The sequence below is a fragment of the Paramormyrops kingsleyae genome, chromosome 21 (assembly GCF_048594095.1).
Source record: "Paramormyrops kingsleyae isolate MSU_618 chromosome 21, PKINGS_0.4, whole genome shotgun sequence".
Classification (NCBI taxonomy): domain Eukaryota; kingdom Metazoa; phylum Chordata; class Actinopteri; order Osteoglossiformes; family Mormyridae; genus Paramormyrops; species Paramormyrops kingsleyae.
The window spans coordinates 15,955,922-15,982,083 of record NC_132817.1 but is presented as its reverse complement, the minus strand read 5'-3'; the positions used below and the strand labels follow the sequence as shown (position 1 = coordinate 15,982,083).

The 26,162-nt window shown below is 43.4% G+C and overlaps 1 protein-coding gene and 1 long non-coding RNA gene across 4 annotated transcripts; one reads left to right on the top strand and one right to left on the bottom strand.

The window, feature by feature from the left end:
- On the bottom strand, positions 1 to 18,440 carry LOC111836551 (uncharacterized). The gene is made up of 5 exons (XR_011984649.1): positions 7,936 to 18,440; positions 4,355 to 7,463; positions 3,305 to 3,453; positions 2,635 to 2,911; positions 1 to 2,358 (listed from the first exon to the last, which is right to left on the bottom strand). It is a non-coding gene; the product is annotated as an uncharacterized lncRNA (long non-coding RNA).
- On the top strand, positions 18,321 to 25,840 carry bcl6ab (BCL6A transcription repressor b). 3 transcript variants are annotated; one of them, XM_023798182.2, is made up of 9 exons: positions 18,321 to 18,411; positions 21,730 to 21,901; positions 22,017 to 22,238; positions 22,321 to 23,307; positions 23,561 to 23,739; positions 23,896 to 24,018; positions 24,104 to 24,234; positions 24,359 to 24,496; positions 24,705 to 25,840. In XM_023798182.2, exons 1-9 carry the CDS (start codon positions 18,381 to 18,383, stop codon positions 24,846 to 24,848), a joined length of 2,127 nt encoding a protein of 708 aa, XP_023653950.1. In that variant the 5' UTR covers positions 18,321 to 18,380; the 3' UTR covers positions 24,849 to 25,840. The 3 variants fall into 3 exon arrangements, with proteins under 3 accessions (XP_023653950.1, XP_023653948.1, XP_023653949.1); XM_023798180.2 differs by having other exon boundaries at positions 23,851 to 24,018; XM_023798181.2 differs by lacking the exon at positions 18,321 to 18,411 and adding an exon at positions 21,093 to 21,213 and having other exon boundaries at positions 23,851 to 24,018.
- The last annotated feature ends 322 nt before the right edge of the window (positions 25,841 to 26,162 follow it).

Here is a 26,162-nt window from a genome sequence, read left to right as displayed (position 1 = left end):
ATTACAGTACAAGCATATAGCTGTCAAGGTGTCAACTAAGCATAAAGGAACCTAGGCAGAGCTTCCAATGAATGGCCGGGAATAAGGGTAATCAGAGGTATGCACCTTTCAAACCTAGCCACAAACTAATTAGACAGCTATTCAAATCGAAAGACAAGACATAACGCTAACAGCATTTAGGGAACATTTAAAAATATCACAAGGTGCTGTGGTTGCAACCGCTGTTAAGAGTTTGTGGAAAGAGATCAGAACATGGATGAAGGCTGGAATGCGGCAGCTACTGAGGATTCCGCCTTGCCCTTGATGCAGAACATGTCGCATTGACTTTTGCTTTCTCTGTAATGACGAGACAAGAGAAGTTCCACTTGCGGTAACACCATGTTTATTTCCAGAGTCAATGCCTGAGAGTCACAGTCCAAAAATATGCATGTCAGAGGGCAGGCACAGGTACATCCAAACCAAAAAACCGAATCCAAAATTGATCTGAATCCATTGTCCGAACCCAGGCAGAAGGTCACGAGTTCGATAAGAGCAACAATGAGAGAAGCACCAAAACCAGAGCAAGAGACGCAAGAAAGTCACAAAACATATACAAGAACAAATTCTAATAATCACAAATCTGAGCACCAATCCCTTTTGTCTGTTTAGAGACCCTCCCTTTAAATGTACGGACTGCCCCTTTAATGCCTCTCAAAAAGTCTTTGCGTGGCACTGCTGTAAATCCAGTACTTTTAAGCTATGCTAATTAATTACACTGATGGGCCTTAGTATTCAGGGGAGGTGCAGCCAGAGCTGGCTCAGTGTGGTTGGATGTAGTGGCGTAAGAAGTTTGACATTGGGGGGGGGGGGTCAAATTTTTCTCAGCATGGTGGGGCAGGGTGACGTATATTGTGACATCACAATGGACATGCAACACTCACATCGTGATGCAAGAAAGATTTTAAAATTATTTTAGAATATTTAAGATTTCATAATTTAAAATAAGACTGACACTGTTTAAGGTGCAGCTTTACTACTAAATATAAAAAATAACTGACCCATACGACAAAATGAGTTTGACAGAGGACTATAATCTGGTTTTGTCAAATATAAGTTTTGTCATCACGCTCTGCATGCTTGGCGAACTGGCCTTAGTAATGTATGGATTCATAATGAAAGATAGAAAGACACATCCCCCCCATTTTCAATGTCTCCAGCTGGATGGATGCTTGGCTGGGTGCTGTCATGACATGTCCTGGTTTCACCCACCAGATGAAACGCTAGTGGACCATGGGATAGGTGGGTCATTGATAGAGGAAGGCCAACATGGCCGCCGTCTGGATTCTATACTGACCTCAGCTGCCATTCCGACACTGGCTCCATGGCATCGTCCAGCCAGGGGAAACGTGCATAGGAGGCCGACACACACAGAGCCCTGGGTTTATCCACATATAATGACACACGGCCAGATTACCAGCTGCGGTGAGAGTATTCGAATCCTCAGGACGCAGAAAATCACCAGCTGAATAGTGTGAGAGCTTGTGCATGTGTGTGTCCTGCGATGAACTAGCATCCCATCCATGGTGTGCTCCATAGTCATGCCCTTTGGCCTGGGCTACCTATGATACGCTCCAGGTCCCCCATCCCACCCATGGCCAGGAGTCCATGGATGCACATCCAGTTGCAACAACTACAGATTAACATTATAATCAGGTGATGCAACAGAAACGAAGGAAGCAAAATCTGTGTGCATGGCTGTGAGATCGACTGTCTTCTCAACACACCGTCCTCAGGTGTCCAAAGACACCTATAGGTCATGCCCTTGTAACGTCACCTCTTTTGGTCTGCACTGCAGCGGTCTACCTGGCCTGTCACTGTCAGTCAGCAGGTGGTTCTGGAATCCAACATACGGAACTGCACCAAGAACCCGGATGGGTGCCTGCGTGTGCTTAAAGGGAACACCTGACTCTCGCTATCTAGGGGACAGGTACAAAAAACACAAATGATGCAAATTTCGATGAACGCCGTAGTCGTATTTTTATGCTGGATGGGGTTTTGGCGAAGTGTGACGGGTTCACTACTGAAGTACGCTAAAGATTATGGAGGAAAGAAAAGGGGGGGAAAAAAAAACATCCCAGATTCTGGGAAAACAAAGAACACATCATCAGTTCAGGACCTGAACAACAAGCCGTCGAATTTTCACCATCACTTACACAAATCTGGCTGATTACTTAACAAAATAGATATTCTGAGAGGAAAATTTCCAGGCAGTACAGGGTTGTAGGGAGAGATGAGCCTGATCAGGGTGTTTCGGGTATAAGGCAGAGTAACACCCCGGATGGGATGTCAGTCACCCACAGAGCAAAAACACGTGGAAATCTGAAAAACATCATTAGTTCATATCAGTACATTTAGTTCCATGGGCCACTAATTTGATCACTAACAGTTCCGGAATAATCTCTCTGTACAAGTCATTACAGACCAATTCTCACCATGATGAAAAACTGACATACAGACAGGTGTTTGTGTTTATTAATTTATTTGATTTGCATTTTGATCATTTTTCACCTATTTATAACTTAGCCCTGAGATTGCGAATAGCGGGTGAAGATAGAGTTCCAAAAATGTATTCGATCACTGGTTGTTTTTCTGTACCTTGTCCTGTTGAGAATCGATCACAAAGCCGAAGTATGTGTTTGCCTACACAAGAAATCGCTTTGTTTCTCAGATAGATGAGTGATTGTTGTGGCGGCTTCCCAGGGGGAACAAATGTTTCGCTGAGAGCAGAGGGCCAGTGCGTGCTTCAAGACAGCTTTTCCTTCTCTTTACGAAACCGCAGCCGTAATCCAGCAAATCTCCCGTAGAAGAATCCAGGACACTTTCCATTGAATCGGTAAATGAGCTGGAGGAGGCATGGAAAGTTTTTCCATCACTTTCCATGAGTAAACAAGGGTAAAGGTTCATTGTCAAGTCAAATCAAGTCAAGTAAAGCTTCATTGCCATCTTAGCTACTAGTAGTACACAGTGAAACTAAATACTGTTCCTCCTGGACCCACAGTACCACATTCCTGACAGGACAGACCTTACAGTGCTAATAATTTTTGGAATAATTTACGTAATTTACTATCAGATTCTTCAATAACAATATTTACATTTGCATCAGCACAGACTCGTGACAATCTGGTCGCATGTTATAATTGCATATTGTGTGATGTATGATATGCACAATATGCTGGGATAACTGTATGTCGTCTGTATCGTACCTGTGTCAACTGCCAACACTGCACTACTTAAATTTGCGCAAACCTCTGTATTTATCACATACCTTGCATTTGCTCCTCACCGTTGTGCATCTTCTACCAAGTCTTGTGTTTATTCTCTGCATGTACTTCTTAACTGTGTAATGTCATGGTGTCCCCAACAGTAACATGCTGCATCTCCAGCCTTGGGTGTGAGGCAATAAAGATCGTGACACTGATAATTTATGGGGAGGGGAGATGGAGAAGATTACTGCATTTAATATGCATTTATATTTACATCTATATTTACCTTTATATACATATATATTTACTGCCTATCTTAACCTAGATACCATTCTACAAGGAATAGGCGATGCTTGTGAAGACCACATAGGGACCACTATTTTTCAGCAGCTAATGCCTTTCCAATCAGAAGTAAAGCTCACCACAGACAGTGGTGAGGGGGTTTTTTGAACAGGAAAACACACACACACACATACACACAAGTTGGTCTTCTTATCTAAACGGGGGCCATCCATTCATTTCTATGGGAAAAACCCTAATCCCAATCACTACACCCTTAACCCCTACCCGTCCCTAACCTTAACCATAAGTAACCAACCAAAATATAAGACTTTTGGATTTTTAAGAATTTTTAATCTTTGAATGCAATGAAAAAAGTTTTATTAAATTGAGGTTTTCCAAATGGGGACCTGAAGAAGTGTCCCTAAAAGTAAGGAAGTTTCAGGTTTTACCACACTTTGGGGACATTTTAGTCCCCAAATGTGATCTATGCAAACCCCCCCCCCCACACACACACACACACACACACACACACACAAGTTGGTCCACCTATCTAAATGGGGACCGTCTATTAATTTCTATGGGAAAAACCCTAATTCCAGTCACGACACCCTAAACCCCTACCCCAGCAGATTTGTATAAAACTGAGGGTATCCAAATGGGGACCTGAAGAAGTGTCCCCAAAAGTAAGGAAGTTTCAGGTTTCACTGCACTTTGGTCCCCAAATGTAATATATGCAAACCCACCCACCCGCCCACCCACCCACACACCCACACACACACACACACACACACACACACTTTCGGTGTTCACTTCAAACCAGCAGGTGGCACCTTGTCTGGCTGATCGTGAAGGAGAGTCCTGCCACACTCAGGATTCCGCATTCCGCCAAGAGGGCCTCGCCCCTCCCCACCCACTCAGACGCATACATATCCTTGCTCGGCAAGCTCCGATTTGTCTGGACTGGCCTGGTTGCAGCTGTACAAGCAGGCTTCAGCCTCCATGCGCAGACACACACGCACATGCGCACACGCCTGCCATGACTGCCCAGCCTGCAGTACTGGCGTTCTCGCAGCGTCCAACAGGCCTCCCATTCACATCGCAGCACATTGCAGCATTCATGTGACAGGCAGCTGCACGGAGGCTCTCAAGATCCAGAAAATTGGTGGGGAAAATCAGGAAACACTGTCTGTCTTATCACAACACATTTCTGATTTAAATCTCTCACTAGTCTCGGATCTGTTTGGCCGATCGTGACTAAAGACATGTTCACACTGCTTCAGCTAAAGATGATCTGTATATTTTCCTTTTTTAGTGAAAGCAAAGTTAGGGCAAGCTGACCTTCACCCACTTGAAATGTTATTTTCCTTTCAGAAAAGTGCCTGTAGGGAGAGAATTTCTTTAAATGCTCTTTAAGAAATCTGAACCCAGCTTAAGGCTTAGTAAAGATAATATTTATCATCGTTATCATATTCAGCCACTCAGCCATTAATCATTTGATCCATAATGCAGTTCATACTTTTTAAAAGCCATTTTTTTTATTTTAGAGTTTTATCTTGATTTGCTGAAAAAGGTTTCCTTGCCCTGTAAGTTGGGTCTGTTTCCTTTTCTCGTGGCCTAACGTGACCCGCAGTGTGTGTGTGTGTGTGTGTGTGTGTGTGTGTGTGTATGTGTGTGTCTCACAGGGAGTAACTTGCCTCACCGGAGCCTCTGGTTCCTTTGGGGCGCGACACAGGACAGCCCAGAAACACATTAACAAACAGTCGTGACCCTCTTGCCAGTGGCACAGAAATGTCAGCAAGGGATCAAACAAAAAAAGAGACAAGCAGACGAATTGACAAGCATGCAGGAGAACATCTTAAATGTCCCTTTATCACAAAAAGTCGACAGCTTATTATACATACATATTATACTTGAATCGTTTAGCTACTACTAGGGAGTAGACAGTGAGTAACTAAATTTATCCTTAGTCCTGTGATGATGTTTAAAACAGGAAATAGCCAAGATCATGTTTCTACAGTCACTCGGCACCGTCAGCATACCGGCACTAGAATCTGAGGTGTAAAAAAATCACCAAAACAAGCCCAACAGGCACAATTTCCTCAGGCTGATGGTTCACCATTGTGCCGATTTAGGTCACACACACCAAGCCCAACCGGGCGTGGACACGTTTGACCTCTCAGGGGCGAGGAGGCCCAGGAAGGGTGAGCAAGGTGGGGAAAAAGGCAGCAAGGGCAGCAGACGTAAGGCGGACGGCAGCCAGCCTATTCCACAGGTTCTACAAAATTTCCACCTCCCTCATTTCCAGGCTTTGACATCATCTCCAGATCTGCAGTACTTGTACTGTCCACTCCTCTCATACTTCGCTGTGGCATTTCAAATAAAATGACAAATTAATAATAGCCACGTGAATATGAACTTGATGTATTAGCTCAGAAGAGGAGAGACTTGGCACGCTGCATGTCAGTGCTGTTATAAGACACAAAACAACAAAATGTCAGAATGACCGGGAGTCTGACTCAGTCATTTTCCCTTGTGTGTCTTGATCTGGTTTTACAACTGATGAATCATTCCACTCCATACCTATGAGTTGGACGGTAACTGAATGAAAAAAAGTGTTCAAGTGACCTGCAAGTTTCAGACCCTCACTGAACACTCAAATATGGATCTCTAAAGAAGCCTAACACCTTCAATTTTCTCCTTTAAATGTCATTTGTGCTGACACCAACCCCAATGACTCGGCAGGGAGGTTAGAAGAGAGAAAGCGTGTTTGGAAACAATTGGCAAATATTGCCCCACGACATGCTGAAGCCTTTCAACACGCTAACAGTTTTCGGGTCGTCCTGCTTATAAAAACCGTCTAAGAAGCAGCATGGCGTGGTGACAGAATGGTTTCGCGATCGTTCGCTGCAGATCTGCCCAGCTAGCTATCATAACCCCGGCTTGTATGGATTCTGATTTCCTGTTTTTGTTGCACAAGCTACTGCGCCCACTGTTTCAGGACTTGGCGACATGGCTCTCGGTTTTTCATGAGGTCAGAAGACCGCCATCACTGCTAAAAGTTTTTTTATAACATCAGGAATCATCGCACAAGTCACTGAAACACTTTGGGATGCAAGACAATTGCGGAGTAAAGCCTTCACCTTCGCTGTTCATGTAAGAAAGCTGTTCCCCCCTCAAGAATTACAAGCCAAAGCCTTGAAGTAAGAGATGGCAGCTTCTTTCAAAAACACACACAATCGTTTATCCCAGAGTCAAAGTTTTAGCCTGAAAGATGAATAGGTAATAATCGGCATAGCAGTTAAGAATGCTGCTGGAACATAACATCGGGTTCAGGCATTCATCAACAAGCTGTTGTGCAAGATAGTGGTTTGTTTTCAGGAAGCCAAATTCTGATATTGCAGAGGAGATATTTACAGTTGATGACACTGGCAGTGAACATGGCACTGCGGGAAAATGCAGTTTTGTTGAAAAACCCTAAGACTTTGGTTACGGTTCTTTTTTTTCCTTTTCTGTTCGCTTTGGTGACACAAGCTGACAGACATGCTGAGACACTCCTCACATGTCGACGTGCAAACCAGGGGGAACACTAACCGTCAGTCGACTTGTTTTGCAAACCTGGGCTCAGAGTGCAGTTTAGCATGTTTAGTGCAAGTACTATAGGTTTATGGTGAGGTTAAACATCATGCGGGTTAGATGAAGCATTTTTAACCAAGTGGAAATGCCCTTTCTGAGGTCTTCGGTACTGTATTTCAGCTTGTGTTTAACCTCGCACTGAGCGTGAAGTGAGGGGGGCTTTCCCCAGCCCATGCCTACAGGCCTCCTACCCCAGCCCAGCCCCCTCCCCTTCTGGAAACAGTACAGCTTTTGCACCAGCATCCACCACACTGCCGCTCCATCGTCGGGTCGCCACACGCTGCTTCCGGTCTGCCCCCACTGTGGCTGAAATGCAATCATACGCCATTTCAGTGCACTCAAATTTAAAAACAAAAAATTGCCGCCACCTCGCCGGTTCTGCACAGCAACGAAGGAAACCTTCTGTCTTGCCAACTCTCACACGCTTGGCATGACACTCCCACTTTCAGACGCTCACGCAAGAAATCTTACAGCAAATCTACGCTATTGCATTATAAACCTGAAATTAGCTACGTCAAAAGTGTTGGGGTAGTTTGCAAACCCTACAGACTAATTACAAGGTAATAAAACTGTTACATACATGTAAATGTGTGTGCAGTCTCATTTTGAATTTAAAAAAACTCTCACTCCAACCAGCTGACCAAAGTTGACAACCCTTTGCTGGACTCAAGATGCATTGACATTACTGAGTTGGGGTGGGGGGGGGGGGGGGGGGGGTAGACCTTGGGGTTATGGGGATTTGTCTGCATGCTGCACCATGCCACAAACTTTTACCAACCAGCATTTTCCAGTAGCCGTCTGAATGCCAGCTTCTCACTGGTCAGCTCAGTTTAACTGACCATCCCATCCCATTCCAGGTTAATGGGACAGGTTTCACGCTCATGACCCTGTAATGCATAAGTAGTTACAAAATATGGATGGATGTTTAATGTTATATGCAAATCTTTTTATAAGATCATATATTTCATTACTGTATTTCAGGCTGGGTACTTTTCTAAATGGTGCTACATCAGGCCACCTCATGGGACTTGAAAGAACAACCATAAGGCTGCAAGTCCATATCAGTAAGCCTCACAGTACCCGATTCCCCTGCGGTTTCTGCTGATCTGCTCTTAGCTTAGCTGCTCTAGTCCTGCATTTTGCCATACCGAGTTCTATAATACCAACACTGAGTAAGTTTGTGAAGTTCGCAGTCACCAGCTTCCTGAATGATGACAGCATCATCCCGGAGAAGGGCGACTGAGCTCGAGAAATAACGAGGATCCGCAGCGCAGGAGCGTAACTCATTTGGACACAGCAGCAGAAACATAAACGCAAAATATGTCAAAATAAGGTGAGGTATTTCCTCACAGGACAGCAGAATAAATATTGACAAATTGAAAATGTTTAATTTCCATAAAGCATCCAGTTCTGGATTTCAGCCCTAGCACTGTGTGTGTGTGTGTGTGTGTGTGTGCGTGCGCATAACACCTGATCTGCCAAAAAAAGGTATCATTCACTCAGGCCGCCATCAGTCTGGGTAACATGGAGGTTGTGGCCTTCAAATAAAGATGAAGGGGAAAAAAGTCAAATCACCCACCTGAGCGAACTCTGCCGCTTGCTCCAGTAGCTAAACATAGCAAACTGTGATGCCCATACGTCACGTTCCAAAATGCAGGCTTCCACCTCTCTCCGTCAAGCCGGCGGAGCGCACACCCACGCGAACACAGCAGGTTTCATATTCCTGTTCAGACGTGAACATGGGGCAAGGAGGGCACTCCGGTACCTTCTCACACGACGTGCCATTAAACGTATCTGGTGGCTTTTCATGTATATTGGGGGTGTCATTCTGCTGCAATGGAAGTAATTTGTTTCAGTTTCTGGATAAATGTGCCTTTTAAGGTGTGAAGTCTAAAATGACAAGTTTAATGAAGAAAAAAAAAAAAGAAAAAAACACGAAACTTGGCACAGTGTATTATTTTGTTGAGCGTTTTATCAACTCTAATTCTAGTTCTACAGGTCACTGAACCCTAAACTTCCTCAAAAAGGTCAGCAAAACTGATTCTTTGAAGCACACGGCACAATAAGTGCGTAATTTTAACAAACATGGGATTTAAAACGCCTCTTCTTCACTTAAGCTCTGACTAATGCATTCAGATGCATTATGAAATATTACTCATCTGTTTTATTTTCAATGTCAGGCTCCATAGCAGCCAGTCATTTATAGTTTTCCTGTTATTTTCCAAAAATAAATGCAGTCAATAAAAATCCCCCCCCCCATTAATCTCATTGGTCAGTTTCTAGACACTTTATAATTTTTTTTACTTCTCATTGTGAACACTCATCAAACCACAATTCTGTGCCCATATTTCTGTTTAGGACAAGTTCCAATGCATTACACAAAGCAGGTTAAATGTATATATGTTCAGGAAGAATATAATAAATGTCAGTTTTAAATGCACTGTGTTGCCTTTTTTTTCCTGCTTTGGCTGTGAAGTTTTTCCTCAAGTAACTGTACTTAAGGGCTGCTGAAAGTGTGCTTATCTCTGAACGCCACTCAGAGTGCCCCGAAGGCAACATGGGGACCACTAAATTCACCACACAGCAATGCACACGTGCGAACTCAAGGTCCCGCATGCACATGCAACAAGCAGAGAGAGAGGAGGAGGAGTGGAAGGTGATTTGGCAAGGAGGAGGTCGTTATTGGCGTTAGTTGAACGGTTCCTCCAACTTAGCAACGGTGATTTTGCCTGGAGCGCTGTTGCCACACAAGCCACCCTTGACCCTCTAACACAGTGTTTCCCAATCTGGTCCTCGGGGACCCACAGGCAGTCTCAATAGGATTCTGAAGGGGGAGCAAAAATGTTGACAGTCTGGCAGGGAGTTGGGAGGGAGCAAAAATGTGGACTGTCTGGCAGGGAGTTGGGAGGGAGCAAAAACGTGGAGCATCTGTGGGTCCCTGGGGACAGGATTGGGAAACACTGCTCTAACATCTCTCCAGCATCACTGTAACTTACAAAGAGACATCTGCTATATGAACAGCAGAATCTGTGCAGCTGGTTTGCTGAGCCAAACAGAGAGGAGTCTTATTATGCGCTCACGTTATCGCTCCCTTAGGCCTCATTCCCATCAGCTTCTGCTTTGCGTTTACGCAATGCCTCGCATCTCCAGGAAAACGCGAGGTGGGGATTTCTGAACCGTCTCCTCTTGCGAGACTTTTACTTTCTCAACACACACCGAGTGGTGTGTTTGATCATCAGAATGAGGAAGGAACCGGGTAGCGCACCACTGAACGGCTCCCTCTAAGAAAGGTCAGCGGTCAGTGGTGGAGCTTTAACTATTTATAAAGTGTACTTTCAAAAATGCAATGACAGATTTATTTTTAGCTCAGACTTTGAAATCATCCGCAGACGTTATTTACCTTTTTCTTAACACACAGTATATAATGTAACAGCAGGATACAAACAAAAAAAAATGCTCCCTCGACCAGACTTAGATCGCACTGAGTCAGGAAATGACTTGTTAATGATGTGATGTACGGTCATCCTGAGTTTGTCTGCACATCTACTTTTGACCTGCAGTGGAAGCTCTTGGCATTTTTTTTTTTAGATGTCTCCGTTTTCACATTTGCTTCAAAAGTCAGACACTCTGAGCAGTTAAGATTGATAACACAAGCCTCATCCTAAAAACACGTCGATAAATAGTATCTTAACATGTTAATGCCTTTTAGGCAAACTGTATAGTTTGCAAAGTTTCATTTTTTATCTCCTGTCGCAGCCTCTACAATGAAAACGGAAAGCTAATGTGTAGCTCTTATTTACATATTCAATATTATTCTTTCACCACGAAATTGCAGTTGAATGGTGCACAATAAAAATCAGCTTTTGTCAGGCCACAGGGAAAAGATAACGTTGATATCATTTGATAGGAATCTAACTTTATGGCAACGTCGATCTGAATATTCAAATTAAAACTGCTTTTATGACGATAAGCTTCATCTGTGTTTTGGAAAGATGGAATCATACTCAAATCGAAGGCTCTCTCTCGCTCTCTCTCTCTCCCTTCTATTCCTCTGTAGAAAAGAGGAAATAGACATGTCAACCTTCTGAATAGTTTTTCCAAAAGGGCACTGGGACTTATATAAGCTGAAAATGAAAGAAGAGGTGACAGCAGAGGAAGAGGTTGCTCTTCTGAGTCGTCGGTGTCACCGTTTAACACAAACAACCACCAATCACCCTCATGTGCTCCACGTGGGTGGCCAACCAGGGCTTGTCATTCTCGATCAACTAACGGATTGCAAAGATTTATGTATTGATTAGACATTCTCAGCATCTCCTCTAAATGGGTCATGTTCTCCAACGAGGATTTGTTGGGCAGGCGTTTGCCAAGGCTTTGCAGTAATTATCTCAGGCTCATGTGGCTGGACACAGCGGGGGAGCTTGGTAAATTACACATTTCTTCCTAAAAGTGCGAATGCTTTATAGGCCGCCGTTATTCATAACTCTGTCGCAGCATCGCAAGCGACCCTCAAGTGGATTAAAAATAAGGTTGACGACACTCTTTGTTTGGCAACGCGCCTTCTTTATTTGGCAGCGCTAAATGAGATATTGTTTTATTAGCGCAGCCTTAATTAATTTTCCGGATCTTTCTTTGGGATTCTGAAACATCTGGGGTGTAGTTTGGGGGATATTGTGTCCTCGTGAATATAATCCAGGCGCAGGATTCCTTGGCGTAACCAAAAAGAAATTGCCCACAAAGTAAGGTTTAACCCCTTACAGCTCCACCCTCAAATTGGACCAGTTAATATGGCTGCATCATGGATTATGCTGACATTTCTCTCTGCGTGGCAGGAAAATCAGCCCAATGTCAGGATTGTCCCTTTGGTGTTGGTGAATGTGAATGAAGTTGGAATGACTAAAAGATCCTAATTACACATCAGACAACCTAAACCAAAAGTAAAATCTTGCGTAATGGTTTTCTATACTTCACATTTAGTAAGGGTATGCGCAATTCTAGAAGCGAACTGAAAACAATAGCTTTTCATTGTCGTCATCATTTTTTTTTTTATTGCAACAACTGTAGTGTAACAAAGTGTGGATGCTTATATAGGTTAATCTTTGTTGTGTGGGAGACCTTGTGCGTGAGCAGGGAGCACTGTGAGCAGCAGGCTTGTTTTCATCACCTCGTAGAGGGCGTTTCTCTGCCTGTGTCTCGGATCGGCCCGTAGGCGGGCCGGGCTGCACCAGCCGACATGGAAAGGCCTTCAGAGTTTCCCTGTGTGAGGGTGTGCAGGCAGTCGCCTCTGCAGGGGAAGGCGGCGGGGTAGCGGCCCAGGAGCACATTTTCAGTGGTGACGAGCCTGCACCTTCACACCTTACGCCGTGACATCTATGAAACTCTTCTTGTTTTTCTCGATTCAAAACCAGCTGTGTGACAGACGCTGCATCTGGACTGAGCAAATTCCTTAAATCAAATAGCATAATATATCCATCTTCCATGCCACTTATCCAATACAGTCCTGGGGGGGCAGTACAAGCTCCAGTCCTGGGGGGGCCGGATCCCTGCACATTTTTGAGTTTCCCCTCATTTAACACACCTGCTTCAACTCCTTGTGCTAATTACCACACAGCCCTTGAGCTGAATCATTTGTGGTGGAACAGGGAAAGAACTAAGCTACACAGGGCTGCGGCCCCCCAGGACTGCAGTTTGACACCCCTGCAATACAGGATCGCAGCGATCCTGATGTCTATCCCAGTTTAACCACAGCAGGCGGCCTGGGTGTGATGTCATTTCTTCACAGAGCAGAGACTCAGAGACTCTCACACTCTATGGGCAATAGAGAGATGCTACTCTTATTAATTGCATGTTTTTCAACTGTGAGAGGAAGCATGCATAGCGACAGAACATACAAATGCCACACACACACACACACACACACACACACGGAGCTGAGAGCAGGAGTCAAACCAAGGAGTCAAACCCACAAATCATAGGATGCGAGGTGGCTGGGATACTTACCGAGTCACTGTGCTGCCCGTATTACAACATACATTAAACAAAGTGAGGTATGAATGAATATCCAAACTTACAAAAATTATTTAAAAAAAAAATAAAAAATGCACCAGCAAAATACAGAAAATATAGTGCTTGTGTTTGCGTGTATGTATACTTGCTCTCTCTATAGCTACATATATATATATATATATATAAATATAAATATAGCAGCATATATAAATAAAATTAGTGCTATTACGAACAATACAGACCTGAAAAGTTGTTAAATTAACAATAATTTTAATTTCAACTGCGAAATTTAATTTTAACCTTAACATTTCACAAATCTGCAGTGCCTAATTTTAATTATCATTTCGACCGCGAAATTTTATTTTAACATTGACATTTCACATATCTGCAGTGGCCGAATGCTCAGTCTGGTCAGGATGGAGATCAGACAAATAACAGCAGGTCATCTGTGAAGGCTGAGTGTTGTCGGGCTCCAGCACCGAGTAGAGAAGGTGCAGGCAGGAGAGGCAGGTGGTGAGCAGAGTGACGAATGACAGAGGAGATGACTCAAAGGATAACGCGCCGGGTGACACAGCAAACAATTTCACAGAGGATTCCTTAGTGCAAAATCCACCGTATACAGCAACGTATCAGATTTTTTTTTCACAAGGAAAATTCGATTTGACATCGGGAAAAAAAAAGGTGCTAATTTTTTTTTTTTTTTTTAAACAACACATAAAACAAGCTATCCTTCTTTAACCCACTGCTTACAACCACAAAAAAAAACATCTATCGTAGATAAGCAGAGTGTCAGTAAATTTTAGGAATTGTCAGTCGAAGCGCTAGAAGTCACGCGGTCTCACTGCAGTTTCATGGTTTTTAAATATATTTCAATAGATTGTTCTCGATGTGATAATTAAAAATAAAAAAAAGCCAGTCCGTGGTTAGGCTGGTGAGATTTGAAGTTGAAAGGAAAACCGATGGAATACTTTGTTTGTGAAAGGAGTGTTTGGTAGTACTGGGCAAACTGGTATTGTAGGCTAGGCAAGCTGCTGACCATCCGCAGGCTACAGGTACTGCATACGACAGGGTGCCAAACAACTCAAATGCCCAGTGCAAACTGGGAAACAAGACGCTGGGGAAATGCCAGCTGAGAATTCGCAGGGCGTCGCGCGCGACCGTGCTGCATGGGATGCCAGGACTGGCAGCGGTGCTGATGTGCATTTGAAAATAAATCAAAATAATGCGAAATGGTTGTTTACGGAGGGGAAAAAAGGCAGAACAGCCTACACAGTAAAAATCCAGATATGTTTTTCAAACCAGATGCGGGTGTACATCTCTAGAAGAAGGGTGCCAGATCAGAGAATCAGCACATGAAGATAAAGCGAACGGCACTCCAAAGACTTATAATCCAGGCCCATCTCCTTACCTTCTTATGATACCTAAGCAATCTCATGCCTGCCTGTACCGGAACATAAAAGCTTAGAGGAGATTAAATTTAAAGTAGGCCTACTGACTTTTATTTGTGATATGCATTATTGTCATAATCCCTTCCTGTGGGGAGGGATGTAATTTATTAACAGTGCCAAAAATGTCTAGGTTAGAACATGTAACAAAATGAAAACTTAATACATGGTTACGCTTTCAGTCGAATTTGAGACAAAATGTAAAACACTTTATAAGTCGGCAATTGTGTTAAACGCAGGCTGTTAGACAATCACAACTTATCCGAAAGAAATGTCCATTAGTGTGACTTAATGTATAGGTGTTATTCGTGAATGCACACACTCGTGCTGTCGTACAGCTGACACAGCATAGTAAACGGGTAACTGTGCCCATGTCAAACATTTATCAGCGAAAGCCACAACAGCCACTTGTTTTCGAGGACACCTACTAGACTGCTTATTTTGACAAAGCAACAGTGGAGCATTCCGGTTTTGCAACTTCAGGCTCGATGCGGCAGAAGAAAAGGGAGAAAACGACGCACACTGTTGCTCCATAGCATTCAGCTGTTGCTTAAATAAAAGGAAAACATTGCAATATAGTGCAACAGTGATTCCCAGCGAGAGGCAGTCAGGAGTTGCTTGTTTTAGGGAAAGCGCCTGACTCTCCAATAGATGGGGTTCGGGTTCAAAGTCAAGTTTACAGGTGGTTCGCCACAGAGATTGTGCACAGTGTAGAGGGTTTTTAAAAATCCCGTTATTTTTTCTGCAACGTAGCCAGCATGTCCTTGTCCTGAAAATCCTTTAATAATAGTATAACACAATTCTCTGGCTATATTTTGATGCCTTACCATGTTTATTTAATCTGTGTCGCTCGTCTTAAATCAGATCGCTTTATTTCGCTGTCCCGATATATTCCTGAGCCTGCCACCGCGCTCAACATTGAATTTAAGCGTCAGGTTTACGTCTGTAGCTGTACAGTTAAGTTCTAGGGTTCTAAGCAAACATTTTCAAAATTTCTAAAAATATTTAAAAATTACCGTAGTCCTAGACAACTCTTATTACGATAATAGCCTATATAAATAACAACAGCATGTGCCGACAGGAAAGGCAATTTTGAAACTTCAACTAGACCCATGGTCATTTTTTTTACGACTGCTGTGGACAGGCGACCCCAATAAGACCAGGGGGAAAGCATAGAAACAACGCTATGCGACAGAGCAAGCCTGAAAGGGCCTTGGCAGTGAACATAAACCATTATCCCTCTTCCCTCCCCCCCCCCCGCTTCTTTGGAACAGTCGCCCCAACTGTAGCATCACACGACTCAAGCGATTGAATGGTGGTGGTATTAAATGTGTCGTTCCCATACTGAGTATTTTAGCAGCTGCATTGTAAAAGCATGGATAAATGCCTGTGTACATACTGGTGGCAACAGTTTATTATAATGTAGTTCATCATTAATGACATAGCGAAACTTGTATAATATAGTATTGTGCTGTTGAACCTGGAAACTCGAAAGCAGAGATCTGATTCATGATCCACATGACTCACGACGGGAAATGCAATGGAACTCGCTTAACATCTGACTGCGAGCCCAGATGTTTATAATGCAAACAACCCATGTGTGCTTCCTGAGAGCAAAGCCTAAATAAGTAAAAAAAAAAAAACCTTGCGAAGAAAAATCAACTCATTAAAATCGTAGTAAATCCTTTATTTGTTTCGTGTTCTTCATACATGTCGCAGTTCAAAATTTAACTATTGGATACAACAGTACACATTAAACACGGAATGAAAAAAAACTTAATGTCTTCACAAAAGCATAACATAACCATTATGGGCCTGGTGACAAGGAAATGAAATTCAAGAAAGAGAGAAAAAAAGAAACACACACTAAAAAAAAATCTTAACATGTTCTAAATCTTAAACCAGAAATAGCATAGGCCTAGTAAATTAAACTTGATGATGAAAATGATCTTGTCATCAATGTCTTGTTTTGCACATTTTCCTGGTTCAGTTTCAAAAGGTTAATATCTTGGAGAAAGTGCCCAAGGACGTCAACAAGCGCTTAAATTTATTAATAGACAACTAATCTTTTTAGCAACTCGGCATTGTTTACAGTCTTCATGGGCAAACATTACCGCTATGGCCCACGAAAAACACGAAATGACTGTCCTAGTTCGTACTGTGTAAAATCTATGACGTTACATGGACAGAGTAAACATAACATAAAAGCATCCCAGGACAAATATGATTTGAAAACGCTCTCGTTACCTGTAAACTTCAGGTATTATATAGGTTTTTACCAAATCCCTGTTAAAACTCCTATTAAAACTCATATGACTATTACACCCAATTCCGGTAAATATAAGAGGGATGCACTGACTATCCTATTTAGGAACTGACAATACACTTCCTGGAATACGTCATTTTTCATAGATGGTAAAAAGAGTGATTCAGAAACCAATTCATTATTCTCAGAAAACCTACAGACCATTTCCGGAACTAAAAAGAATTTAAGCTATGGATTTAGCACAGGCAAGAACATTTTAGTAAGTAAATGGAAATTAGTAATGTAATACCGTGATTTTAAAAGTATCCGTAAAGTAGGATCACATTGCTTATTGCATTGCACAGTAATGAGCAATAAAAAATGTTTTAAGAGGTACTCCTCAAATAAGGCTTATTCTCATACTGTCGGAGCGTTCTGTATGTGGTTTTTACCAATATCTGTTGCAGAAACTTGGTGTCTATTCACGCCCGACTGGTGTGTGTTGCAACAAATAATAACGGAGCTTTTCATATTTCCCCTTGGTGGGAATAAACCGATTAAAAAAAAAAAATCATCCCACAATTTCATGGAATTGGTTTTATATAATAAAGTCTGAAATGCAAAACTATTTAGATATATTTTACTATATAAATCGGATCATTTTCAATTAAACGTTTGCAAGGTCTTGGACCATAGAACGCTACGATAACACCATTTTCCACCCGTTACCAATTAGCGAAAAATGAAACATTCTGACACACGTGAACCTTACGGGATAGTCAGAGCAAGAAGCGCCCATCGGCAACTCGCGATCAGGCCACACGCCACAGCCATGTGCATACAGCCACGCATCAACCAACTTCCCTATTGAAACACAAGCTCTCAAGCAATGCCTTTCAACAAATAAATAATTCCTTCGCACACGAACGTCATGTTGAACTCTGTGTCCACGATGATTACGGAGGAAGAAATAAAGCGCATGATCATACAGACAGACATACCTTTGTCTAGAAAACCGAAAAAGCAATCAGGGAAAAAAATAAGAATAAACGAGTACGTGTGTCCCAGGGAATAACCACTCTAGAAATGTTCTGTATATGCTGAATCTGTGGGTTAAGAACAAGGATAAGCAATTCAAAGCCGCTATGCTTATGTCACGGAATAGCAAATTAGTTCTGAGAATTTAGAGGCTGGGCTAAAGTCAAGGTCTACGTAGACCATTCATGTGACCGTCTGTTTTGGAAGCGTCCAAAAGAAAGGGAGAACTTCATGTTAAGACCGATAAGTTTTACCCAACTTTACCAATAATACAGCTCTGTTACTCAATAAATTTCGAAATATTTCGCTTACATTTGAATCAAATGTCAGAATGTTTGATGGCTTCCAAAAAACATTTTCCCTGCATGTCCTTATAACGAAACTGTGCAAAGCATTGTCCTCCCCTGTCCTCCAAAAATGGTACAGTCGTACGCTCAAATTCCGAGAATTGAGCTCTTCTGATTCTTAGAACTGGGGTTCTTAGAAGTGGTGATGCAAGGAGTTTCTAGGAAAGCACTACCAGGTGATTTTTTTAAATTCTTTTTTTTTGGCTAAATTATTTGGCGCGAAGTTGTCCTTTCTGTAGCAGGTGGCTTAGCAGTTGTGGATGTTTATTGAAATGTATAACAAGGTGTTTTGGGAAAGTTTTGTATGTGTTGTTGTTGGTACTGAGTGGCCTGGCCATTGTCGGTACTCTGACGCATCTTCGTCGGTTTCTGATATTCCTGCTGCGGGGAGAAGGGGGTTTGCGGCAGTAGGGCTGTGAAAGGTCTCCTGTCACTTTCGGCTGACAGGCGAGAGCGCGGTGCTGCAGAATCATCTGCGCTCTATAGATTATACCAAAAAATCCGAATCTTCGTTTCTTGCAGTATTCTTGATTAGTTCAGCTTGTTCTCGCAGCCATGAATGCGTGCCAGAGCGCGTTATGTTGTGACTGATCTGTTTATCCCAACATACGAGATGCGCATAAAATGTTATATGAATGCTTGACTGGCATTGCCGCCTGCATCACTGCGCTTTGATGAATGTCCTAAGTTTGTGGACGTCTAGGACTTCCTAAGGTGTTTGCTAACTTCTCGCAAAGATGTCTATCTTTTTTGGGCAGTGTGTGTGACTCCTCTTTGGGTATGAAGCTACACGTTCAGAAGTCATTGACTCCTGTTGGGGGGAAAATGCGCTAACCGAGGATGCAATGTTAAGGCTGCAGATCGCTCGTAACTGCGTTACGGCCCTTTCAGCCATCCCTGGACTTAAACCGCTTTATCGACTGGTATATTTCAACTCAGTCATATGTCTGTGGGTTCTGGGGTGTCAAGGCAGAAAATAAATGTACGAAATGTGTTTATTTATGGTTAGACAGCGGTAACCAATGGCTATATTCCTGTTGCTCGTCGCTAGCAATGTATCATTATTTCTACTACAATAAACAGGCGCATCACAAATGCGTGTAGAAAAGTTTGCGCGTCGCTAACGATTAAATAACGGTGTGTTCATTTTAGGCGATTGGCAACACTTCAAAATATCAATTGGTGTTTTAACTTCAATAAATGTTGGGTTTTGTGTTCTGTACAGTCTTCGATCTACTTTCTCATCGTCTTTAGTATTAGTTCAGTACCCAGGCGAGACACACTTGATGGAAAGAAGCACCGTGATGTTGGACAAATGCCTACACGCTATTTCTGGAAGTGAGCTACCAGGTTTCAGACGTCAGTTAGATGGGGATCATTTTCAATTTACTCCAAACGCGAACTTGAGGACCAATTTTTTTTCCAGGAGCCAATGAGAAATAATACTTTCGCTGCAAAAACTATATCGCTCTTCATGAAAGAAAGAAAAAAAAAAATCAGTACCGCATGTAGTGTGGTATAGAAACTTAGAATTTGACCAAAAGGACTTTCCCGTAATAGAGACGGAAAGACGTCATGGATTATTAATTTAACATCATGCGAATAAAATTTTGTTGTAGATTTTTTTTCTTAATTGTAAAACATCTGTAGTCGTGGGCATCACTAGTGGAAATTACAGTTGAAAACCGTGTAGGCTACTTGACCGAATTCATATTTGGATAGCTGAGCAGCTGCGCTGTACTCGCCAGCAGATTTAATGGTACAGGACAGATAATTATATCAAAAGAACAAAATCTCTGGTGACTAATTCCAGTAGCCTACAGACTAGTAAATGTGTCCAAAACCCGTTTGAAACCAGATGAAAATTCCGCAGGAATTTCCGCAAGAGTGTGTGTTTGTTTTGTAGTAATTGTCAGTTATTTTAGTTTGTTATATTCTTTAAAAATGAGTAGGATAATCGGATAGAAGATGCATGGCTATTAAACTTCTTCAGCATTTCTTCCATGTTAAAAATAACACCTGCAGGTATAAGCACCGGGAAGTCCAAGTGTAGATGCCTTTTAAAAGTTGTTTTCGATACATTAATTAGGTTACACTTGACGTGTCACACAGGTTGTGTCAGTGGATTTTATGCGTGTTTTAAATATTAAGTTCAACACTGTTTGAAATAGGTGTGTGTGTGTGTGTGTGTGTGTGTGTGTGTGTGTGAGAGAGAGAGAGAGAGCTTACACTTAACACTATATAAATTAGTTTGCCATTCCAAAATCAAAAACTTCATACCGTTATTTGTCTTGTATTGCATTCTGACTTATGAAGAAATACAAGGTCTTTATTGCCATCTAGTGTCAGTCTATACTTTGCAGCCCATTGGGCACCTTACAGAACTTTAGTCTAATAAAGCACATTTTCGCAGCATATTCTCGATATTTTTTGGGGGGTGCGGGGAACAGAAGATTCGGCGATAACTTAAATCACTGCAGCGAATTCTAGTTCTCTGTATGTAAATACTGACGGTCGTGTACCCCAAGTCATAATCTTGTACCGAATATAGATTTGACAGTAATGCGTTATGGTTAGAATGACAGCAGTAAGTTCCAAAATGTTACTGATAAGTCCATTAAAGTCAGTTTTTTTATATAGTCAAGTCGTTAAAGCGATCGCATTTACTGAAATGATACTCAATGATCATTCTATCTGGAATTTGAACGTTGGCATATAGATGTACCACAATCGAGAACCGGGTTACCTGCTTAACAGCCGCTTCTTCTGTACAAACTTTCATTTGTTCATGAAATTTCCACCTAAAATTCAATCATACGTAATCTCCCATTAATTTAAACAGCCATGCTATGGGCGCAATCTATTAGCGTTTATTTTCATAAGTCGCGCTTCTCCAAATAAAAATAAGTAACTGGTGCATACGCAGGTCATCTACTTCTCTCAATACCGATAACTACTTGAACTCCAAGTGGACGCAGGTGTGTGAACTGATTATATAAACCGTAAACTGCTGTCTCAGTCTTCAGAAATTATTGCTGTCCCATTAAGGAGCGCTATAAGTGAATTATTGTTAGGAAACAGCGCCCCCCGCCGTGAGATCGCTACAAAAGTCATTTATGCATTTCCATTTTAACATTCAGCTTTATCAGAAATTTCATAATTACTGGAGAAGTTGAGAAGCAGCTTGCAGTCTTTTGGCTTTCACACCTAGTATTTACTGATAATTATACATTACTCACTTTCGATGAGGGGGAAACTCCTTATCTTAGGAAAGGCATGATTTATTTTGTTCCATTTCCTCATTTACAATCCACTGAACAGCAACTTGCCTAGACTGAAAACATTTCACAGTAGCCATTCTTACTCCATCCTATAGCAATGTCTTATTTTCTTGTTCCCTCCCACCCCCCCCAAAAAAAACAGCCTGTCACGTTCTTCGGAGTGTTCATACAGTTCTGATCCCATGGCTAATTTCTCCATGTGCATCTTCACAGATCTTGAGAAAATGGCCTGTGCAGCAGACAACTGCATCCAGTTCACCCGGCACGCCAGTGACGTCCTGCTCAACTTCAACCGGCTACGCAGCCGGAACATTCTCACTGACGTCACCATCCTTGTCAACAGACAGCAGTTCCGCGCCCATAAGACCGTTCTTATGGCATGCAGGTGAATATCCGTTGAATGTGGAATTTTGGCGTAATTTGAATACCACGTCCCTTTTTAGGGGGGCAATAGTTTGGTTACCGAATGATACTGACAAATGTTCTCTCTCTTTTCGAAGCCGGCTGTTTTACACTATATTCACGGACTCAGTCAAATGTAACCTGAGTGCCATAAGCCTGGACCCAAAGGTGGACCCAGAAGGTTTTGCGGTTCTGCTGGAGTTCATGTACACGTCATGTCTGTCACTGAAGGACAGTCTGATTGTGGCGACTTTGAACACTGCCATCTACCTGCAGATGGACCATGTTGTGGACACCTGCCACAGATTCATCAAATCCAGGTAGATATAGTGTGTGTGTGTGTGTGTGTGGTGCGTTTTGGTTTAATATAAATGCTGAAACCTGGTTCTCTGTATTCTCCAGGGACTCCACTGCTAAGCTGTCCAGAGAAGACATCCTGGCCAGTCCCCTGCTGTTATCTCAGGACGTACACGCCTACAGGGCTCACGAAGAGCAGAATTTACCCAGCCGCGTCGCCCCCTTCAGGGATGGGAGGCCCTACTGTCCCAGCATGTTTGGTAGTGTGAACACCCCCAGCAGCTCCTACCATCTCTACGGCCATCTTCCCGTCCAGGGCTTCTCCTTCCCATTAGGGAAGCTACCAGACACCAAAAGCTCCTTCCCAGACTTTCCAAAAGGGAGCGCCTTCCACCAGAAGCTCTCCTCGCCGTCCGACTGTGCCAGTGTCGCAGCAGTCGACTACCGCGCAATCACCACCGCTGCTCCTAGCGTCAGTCATCTAACATTCTACCCCTCGCAGGAGGTTACTAGAGAGGAGGAGGCCAGGAAAGAAACGCCAGGAGAAGCCCGATCATCTGGTATAAGTTTAGGCTTCAAGAGACCGAACTTCCCTGGATGCCAGGAGACAACCAGAGAGGTGTCCTCTATGGACCAACAGCAGCAGCAAGAAGAAGAAGAGATGGAGGAGGGAGAAGATAGGGATTTGGGTCACCTACACTACCCACAGAGCCTTCCCCCCAGCCGCCGCAAGGTCCCTGTGGGGAGCCCGCAGAGCCCACTAAAGTCCGACTGCCAGCCAAACTCGCCCACAGAGTCGAGCAGCAGCAAGAATGCCGCCCTTAGCCTCGGCCAGGCCCCTGGCTCCCCAACAGCTCCGGGCATGGCCGACCCCAAGGCCCGCAACTGGAAGAAATACAAGTACATCGTCCTCAACTCGGTCAACCAAGCCTCGAAGGAGAGCGGGGACAGTCCCAGGCCGGAGGCCCGATCGCCCGCCTACCCACCGACCGGCGAAGCTGAACACCCGGATCCACAGGCGAGCAAGGTGACGGAGCAGAGCCAGGAATCCCCAGCACCACAGGCTAGTCGCCTCAACAGCATCATCAACAGGTAAGCGAGCGGTTGTCTGCTGGCCCGACGGAAGCCTTAAAAGCCAAATATTACCACAGTACAAGTTTAGAGCAGGTGAATCGTCAATATATGAAAAGTTCTGGACTTGAGTTTAAGGTACTTTTCTGAGAGCGCCAGTGTAATCTGATCAGATTATAATCTGGCAAAATTATTCTTAATCTAATCCTATTAGCAAGATCTGGTGTGCCGGATTTTGTCACATACATGCTAACAACCCCCCCTCCCGCCAAAGGACCCATGAGGCGAGTCAGAGGGGCGACAGCTGCTCCTCACTCTACCCAGGACACCTAAAGTGCTCCTCTTGTGGCTCCTGCTCCCCCCAGCACCCAGAGGTGTGCATCCACACTCCCGTCTCCAGCTTCGGTGAGGAGATGTCGGAGCTGCACTCGGAGTACTCGGACTCCAGCTGCGGTACGTTACAACTGCAAGCAATTCAAAGTCTTTACTGTTGAGTAACACTGGATCTGTCTGTCCAAGATGTAATTTTATATATTTTTTTTGTTTTTTGTTTTTAAATAACAGAAAACTGCACATTCTTTTGCAACGAATGCAACTCTAAATTCACAGAGGAGGATTCCCTGAAACGGCACGTTCTCCAGGCGCACAGCGACAAGCCCTACAAGTGCGACCGCTGCCAGGCCGCCTTCCGCTACAAAGGGAATCTCGCCAGTCACAAAACCGTCCACACAGGTACGTTTGCAGGCGCTGTGACCGTCTGTAAGGTCGCCGGCAGCCTTTGCTTCCTGGTTCTCACGGCCCGTTCTTACACGTTCAGGAGAGAAGCCGTACCGCTGCAACATCTGCGGTGCTCAGTTCAACAGACCAGCCAACCTGAAGACCCACACTCGCATACACTCTGGAGAGAAGCCTTACAAGTGTGAGACATGTGGCGCCCGTTTCGTCCAGGTAAGCAGATACACCAGTCAATTTCCAGTCTGGATAACCCCCCCCCCCCCCCCCGATGCTAAATAGTTCTTGTACACCCCTTCCACTTGCACTAGATCTTAGTTAGATGTTCTCCTTAATTTAGGTCGCCCACCTCCGCGCTCACGTGCTGATCCACACGGGGGAGAAGCCTTACCCCTGCGATATCTGTGGGACGCGTTTCCGCCACCTACAGACGCTGAAAAGCCACCTGCGTATTCACACAGGAGAAAAGCCGTACCATGTAAGTACATCCTCCGCAGTACCCAATATTTTGACAGATCCCTTCCCCGCCAAAGCGATATGCCCCCCCACCCCCCCTACCTGAGTGTGAGCCTGTACCGCTTCTTTGTTCCCTACTATAACTTCACATTGCCGAGTCAACAAGTACAAATTGTAAACTGACAAGCACTAGTTGCCTCTAACCCAGCTAATGTTTCACTTCCATTTAGTGTGAGAAGTGCAACTTGCACTTTCGCCACAAGAGTCAACTGAGGTTGCACCTACGGCAAAAGCACGGCGCCATCACCAACACCAAAGTCCAGTATCGTATATCAACAGCCGATCTGCCCGGCGACCTTCCCAAAGTCTGCTGAGCAGAGCCTGGGGAGGGAAACCCCCACTTTGAAATATGAACCACGGACTGTTTTGTACACTTGTGAAATTGTGCCACAATTCGGGGGGGGGGGGGGGGGTGTCCATCTTGAATGGGTTTTCTACAAAGGAATGTAGAACCAAAAATGGTTTGGTCACGTGTGAAGTGTACTTGTAAAATGTATATTTTGTGTATATGTCTAGTTGGGAGTTATGCTTTTAAAAAAAAAATAGTCTTATTTTGATGTGTGAATGGTGGGGGATATGGATGAAATGGACTTCAATATCCAGTGAGGATGAAGCGTTTTATATCAAGACAAGGTTTCTTTCAGAGCTGACCGAAAAAGTGAGATGTTTGACTGAAGGCCGGTCCTTTTACCCCCCCCCCTCCCAAGGATAAACGTTCAAGCTAATTTTACACTCTGAGACTGACTGGGGGAAGCGTAGTGAAGTTGGGTTTTATGAAAAGCTATAATATATATATGTATGCACAGTTTGTTTGTTTTTTTTTTTTTTTAACCATGTCTATACAGGTACAAGCTAAGGAGCTTCATGAATGTGGCATAACAGACTCATTCAGAGATGACTTAAAGCTCTGCTGGCAGAGTGGCTTCCAGAAATCTCTTCTGTAAACAGGACACATTGTTCCAGCCACGTTCCCCATGTACACGTGTGACGTTTCTTGCCAAGTGAAAAGTTTAGTCGTCAGTTTTGAAGTCAAGGTAGACGAAGTGTCCGGACCCTTTGTAAATACACTGTGTGCTGATGGTGCCTTTTCTTCAAAGCAACCATAGTTCTAAAAGTTCCATTCAGTTTAAAACTGCATTAAGATGGTTTCCCCTTCAGCCCATCCATCTGCTAAATGCACAAATTCATGACACTGCTGGAGCTGTACATTTCCAGGAACTATGCGGGGAGTGAATTTTTGTAAACTGCATTAAGCTTATTGTAAAATAGATGTATGAATGTAAAATAAAACTGAATTTCTATGTAATGTGTTGCATGTTAGTTGTTTAAAGAACAGGTACTGAACGAGTCGATGATGAAATCTGTTTCATTACAGCGTTTACCCTCCCATAAGTTTCAGGACTTGGGTAAAACTCCAGTGAACGCGGAATACAAATCCATCAAATGGGAGACGGACCTTAGATACATTCAGTGTTTATACCCATTAGTCTGGAATTAAGCTTATACATTCCCAAAGACACAAGGGATTTCTGGTCACAAGCTGCATTTCCAGATGCATGTGCAACTTGTCATATGTACACTTAACATCTCCAAGAGCTGAAATGCTCTGCTAGACATATAGGCTACTA

Excerpts from the sequence above, each read along its gene's own strand:
- bcl6ab (XM_023798180.2), top strand. The coding sequence starts at position 18,381 with ATGCAAGGAGTTTCTAGGAAAGCACTACCAG. Across the intron at positions 18,412-21,729 it reads TTCTAGGAAAGCACTACCAG|ATCTTGAGAAAATGGCCTGT; the intron begins GTGATTTTTTTA and ends GCATCTTCACAG. Across the intron at positions 22,239-22,320 it reads CACAGATTCATCAAATCCAG|GGACTCCACTGCTAAGCTGT; the intron begins GTAGATATAGTG and ends TGTATTCTCCAG.